This window comes from Mytilus trossulus, chromosome 13 (genome assembly GCF_036588685.1).
Source record: "Mytilus trossulus isolate FHL-02 chromosome 13, PNRI_Mtr1.1.1.hap1, whole genome shotgun sequence".
Classification (NCBI taxonomy): domain Eukaryota; kingdom Metazoa; phylum Mollusca; class Bivalvia; order Mytilida; family Mytilidae; genus Mytilus; species Mytilus trossulus.
Window position 1 is genome coordinate 54,785,831 of NC_086385.1, and position 5,593 is coordinate 54,791,423.

Here is a 5,593-nt window from a genome sequence, read left to right on the forward strand (position 1 = left end):
CCGGATCACAGGAGATCAGCCCTTGGTCATTGTTGGTTTAGGGATTTTTTTTGCTCTGTTTTGTTTTGTGTTTTTTTTTTGGTCTACGGGTCTAAATTCTGTCAGTTTATTTTCGAATTATGAATTCGAATGGCCCTCTGGTATCTTTCGCCTCTCTCTTACATTGTCTAACTTGTTTACGGATAAAAAAAAAACTCTTTTTAACTACTTAATATAAAACCATACTACTATATGCTGAGAGAGACATAAAGATCTGAATAGGAAAAGCTAGTTTTGCATTCATTAGATTAGGCAACATCTGGAAAACAACAGCCTTTTCAAAGAAGACCAAGCTCAGACTATATAACAGATGTGAACTTTCTGTACTCCTATATGTCTCAGAGTGCTGGATAATGACTGACAAAGACATCAACAGACTCTCCAGGTTCAATAACACATGTCTGCGAAAGATAATGAAAATATTCTGGCCAAACAAAATCTCCAACAAAGACCTACATGAGATGACTAATACCAAAGACTTTGCTCATACAAAAAAGATGGAGGTGGCTTGGTCATGCTATACGCAAACCATCTGATGACATGACCAAGGTAGCCCTTAGATGGACAGAGGGGAAGGGAAAGAGAAGCTGACCTAAAACAACATAGAGACGCACTGTAGAAAATGAATTAAAGGAAAGAGGATATACCTGGGGCACAGAGCAAACAACACAGAAGAGTGGAGGAAACTTGTCCTTGCCCTATGTGCCACTAGGCATAGCAAGGACTAAGAAAAGTATACTGCTAAATAAGGATAATAGAAAATAATTATGATTAAGAAAGAAAACAGAACGATCAAACATAATGAAGGATACATAAAATGGAGGATCCCCGTTACAGGCACTCTTTTACATAAACATAAATTTTCATTTATGAGCACTGCATACACACAATTTAAATGATATAGATAAGTGTCCTTTGGTCTAGTGTGAAAACATTCCGAAAGGAACAATAGATAATAACAACATATGTCATTTTCACATTTGCATTCGTTTACACAAACTATGAAGATTTACGTTGCATTAACACTTCTACTGATTATAAATGTGTCAGGTGCGTATACTATACATTACATTAATTGTATTTGTTTTATTGTTTTTAATTTTAGTTTCTTGTGTACAATTTGGAGATTAGTATGGCGTTCATTATCATGGAACTAGTATATATTTGTTTAGGGGCCAGCTGAAGGACGTCTCCTGGTGCGGGAATTTCTCGCTACATTGAAGACCTGTTGGTGACCTTCTGTTGTTGTTTTTTATATGGTCAGGTTGTTGTCTCTTTTACAGACTTCCAGAATTCTCTACCAATAACAACAAGTCCTAACGATAAAGAGAAACATGCAGACTGTGTTGTTGAACACAGACATTCAAATCAATAATAGAAATATGTTACTTTAGGTAGTAATACATTCTTCAACAGTGAATACATCTCATATCAACCATTACTCTATACATGACAAACAAAAATAATACTATGAAGAACACGGATTATCTGTCTTTATGCTAAAATCAATTAACGAACACAGACATGAAATACAGTACCACACGAACACATCATAATTGCAGGCACCTGACTTGATAAGAACATGTCAATATGTCGTTTATAATAATTTGTATATGTGTTCATTTAGAGTAAACACGATTTTAAAACATTTAGTGTTACATTTTCAATTTGCTGTGTGTACTTGTTTAAATAATATACCTTTTTTTTAGGTTGTCCGTCGGGTTGGATACAAGATGGAGATGCGTGTTATTTTTTCAGTAAAGGACTAGCAAGTTCATGGGCTGATGCAAACGTTAGTTTGTTTTACTTTGTATTAAACTATAGGGTTACCTCGTGTACAGAGTAAATATATTTCTTAAACCATTAGTGTTATCTTGATACGGCATTCTTAAGTATATTTCATTAAAGTTTTTGACGATTTACCTTTTAAATCCGTCATACTTTGCGAAGTAATATTAGTAAAATTTGAATATGTGATTTGTTCTCATATACATGGAACAAACAATACGACAACTCTCAAAATAAAATATGGACTGTTTGCAATAAATGTAATCATAGCTAAATATTATTAACATTGATCAACATGAGCAATTTTATTAATCAAAATAAGTAGCAGTATAAGAAGGTTCTTATTCGCGTATTGTAAACGTGTACATTCCTTTTCGATTGCTTGGAGTAGTATAATCGTTAGCAGTTATATACAGTCAATTTCAATTACTTCAGTTTATCTTCTGGTAAATGGGGGATAATTCAATCTGAACATTGATACCTTGACATAACAGTGTTAGTTTTTATGAATTCATGAATATTACCAAATAATTCGTCCTTGTTGTCTGTTCCAAATTCCAAATTCCCTGTAATATATACCTTCCTTGACAATTATGATCTCAAAACAAACACAAATGACAACCATCTTGACAGGCGCATTAAGATCGCGGCGGTGATACATATGTGTATCGGCGAAATCCCTCATCTTAACAAAGAACGGCAGTATACTTGTAACAGAACATAATAAGAACAAACTATAAAAATCAGTTGAAAAGGGTTAATCTCATCGAATTGATACAATGCATAAGGAATCTATATATGTTCAATTGTGGGCATAGATTGTTTTCCTAGCATGTCCCTTTAACTCCGCAAGTCAAAACGTTACAAATTAACGGAAATTTGCTTTATTTCTAAACTTACAATTTGAAGAAGAACATTTTGATTGACGTTTAAACGACTTTTCAAAGATTAAGAATGACATAAATTGTAAAAATAGTTATGGCAGTCAGAAACCAATAAGAAGATCATAAGAATACAGGCTTTCGACTAAAATGTGGCACACGAATAATGTGGGAAGGCTAAATATGGTTCTGTTCTAGTAGTAAACGAAGTGCAGGAAAGCTAGTGCTAACGAATAAATTATCCTATACTATAGGTCGATTACAGCTTGGTCTTCATTATATTTTGTCAAATCATCATTGGTGTATTTTGAAACACAATCTGCATTGCAATATGACTATCGTGCAACTCATGACACATTGACAATCAATATAATGAAACTTTTCACTAATTTTGTTACAGAGTTATTGTCAGGCATTTGGGTATAAACTAGCAGAGCCGATGGACGAACACAAACTAAATTTTGTCAAAGGAGAACTCAATAGACTAGCTGGAAGTAAGTTGTAAAAATGTCAACACTCCGTTCATATTTGATGAATTTAAATTAGTGCCTTGATTCTTACATAAATTTTCTGTTGACATTTAAAAGTGTTAAGCGCGAATGATTGTTCCTGAATGCATTGTAGGAGACAAAAAAGTGAAGTCTGTCTGGCGTCTTTTTTTGTAACAGACGTTACCGTTTTTTGTATAAAACTCTACCACTGTCAACGCAATCGGTATTTTCCCTTTCAGTTTTGATGTTGTTGCCTTTCTTTTTACCTTTTTAATTAATTACCTTTAGGTAAACCACTGTTGCCGGAATTTGTATGATTTTCAATTGTATGTAAATGAAATATATAAAGAGCAAGGGTCTTGGTAGTGAGTTGATGATCTATGAACATCTATTGTCTGTTGTCTGTTGTTCATATGTAATATTCAAGTTACTAAACAAAAACCTAACACATCATGTGGAATAGTCTGCTTACCAAATAAATGACTGATGTACATCGACAAACTATTTTTGTCTTGTTATTTTCTATGGATATGGAAGGTAGTTTGTAATATTGGATAAAGATACCTAAGCGACAATTTTACTCATAGATCTAAAATAAATCTCCATGGCTAAAGAAGCAACGAGGACAAACAGTCAAATAAAACAACACACCACAGAACATAGAAATTTAAAGAATAAGCAACACGAACACAACCGAAAACTGGGGGTTATCGCATGTGCGCCAATGTACAACAGCACCTCTTATCTTCATTTTAAACAATGTATATTTTAAAGTTACAAAACAAAAATACTGTCATATTACGTGGAGGAGTCGGTAAAATTTAACATCAAATAGTTCTTTAATACATTAACATTTTCCATATAACAGCTTAATCTTTAAAATATTACTTTTTCATGGATACTTAACCAAACATAATATCATAATATCAAATACGATGCTATGTTTGTGAAAAACATTGTTTTTACTTCTAGCTTCGCGTTACTATATTGGTGGTTCTGACTTCTTTGTCGAAGGTCAATGGATATGGTCAACATCTCAGACCAGTATTGTTGCACACAACTGGGAACCAAGTGAGCCAAATAATATCGGCACTGGAGAGGACTGTCTCACCGTCAATCATGATGGACTTTGGAATGACGTCCCTTGTGATACAGATGTTCGATTTATTTGCGAGGCAGAGTAAGTTACGTTATGTAATTACCATAAGTAGCATCAATGCAACAACACTTTGGCTTTGAATAACTGTTCAAATATTAAACATGGACAACTATGGGAAATCGCTGATTCAGCCTTTAACGTGATTAATAATGAATCAAGATCAATCATGTACATTGTAAGCATGTAATCCATTTATTTATTGTTTATTAGTAATTATTTGTAACACCAGACGCATGATTTATCTAGATGAGTCTTTTCAATAAAGATTGAATTAAAATGGGGACGATTAGTTATAAAATTTGTTCCAATTTAGAATGTTAGAATTTGTTCATAAAATTCAAAATGTTAAGGTTAAATAAACCAAAAGGGGCCATCCTTTTTTTCAAAAATCATACAAATTTAGACACAACAATTGGTCTTTTACGAATGTTGTGACTTTGTTGTGTTTGCACGTTTTTTGAGAAAAAACAATGTTTATTTTCCCTTGTAAAGAATAAATATGCTAAAGGAAGTGACACAATCAACTGTTGTTTCTAGGTTAAATAAAGTCAACAGTAGTTTACCGCTGTTCAATATTCATTCATTGATAGAATAAAAAAATCCGGGTTACAAACTAAAATCAACGGAAACGTATCAAATATAAGACAAATACGACACAACAGAGACACAACACCAAAACGTAACACACACAGCAAGGAAATATAATGTAACAATGACCATTTTCCCGACTTGGTACAGGGCATTTTATGAAAAAAAACACTTACATTATGCATGCTATGATTTATATTTTTACCAACCGTTTTAAACGTTTCTTTTCTTTTTCAGAAACGCCGATGTCAACGTTATAGGATGATCGATCACTGAACACTCAACCATGTCCAACAGCCTCTTTATGAATTAAAATAATGGATATCTAATCTTAGCATTGCATATCTCAGTAAGAGATTATCTTTGTAAACAATGAAACATTAGATTATGTTTGATTTCACAAATGTATCATTTGTTTACAATTCCGGGGCACCTGGTATCAATACCAGTTATTGGTGGGGTTCGTGTTGCTGACTCTTTCTATGTTTAGTCTTCCAAACTATTAATTGTCTTTCTGTCTTTTTATTTGCAACCATGGCGTTGTCAGTTTTTTTTCAATCTATGAGTTTGACTATCCCTCTTGTAACTCTTGTCTCGAAATTTTGACTGGTAAAAATATGTAATTTTTTGGGCACCTTTATAGCTTT

The 5,593-nt window shown here is 33.1% G+C and overlaps 1 protein-coding gene across 1 annotated transcript; it reads left to right on the plus strand.

The window, feature by feature from the left end:
- The first annotated feature begins 975 nt into the window (after positions 1-975).
- On the plus strand, positions 976-5,275 carry LOC134695493 (perlucin-like). Its single transcript, XM_063556770.1, has 5 exons — positions 976-1,089; positions 1,749-1,831; positions 3,109-3,202; positions 4,172-4,379; positions 5,184-5,275. Exons 1-5 carry the CDS (start codon positions 1,005-1,007, stop codon positions 5,209-5,211), a joined length of 498 nt encoding a protein of 165 aa, XP_063412840.1. The 5' UTR covers positions 976-1,004; the 3' UTR covers positions 5,212-5,275.
- The last annotated feature ends 318 nt before the right edge of the window (positions 5,276-5,593 follow it).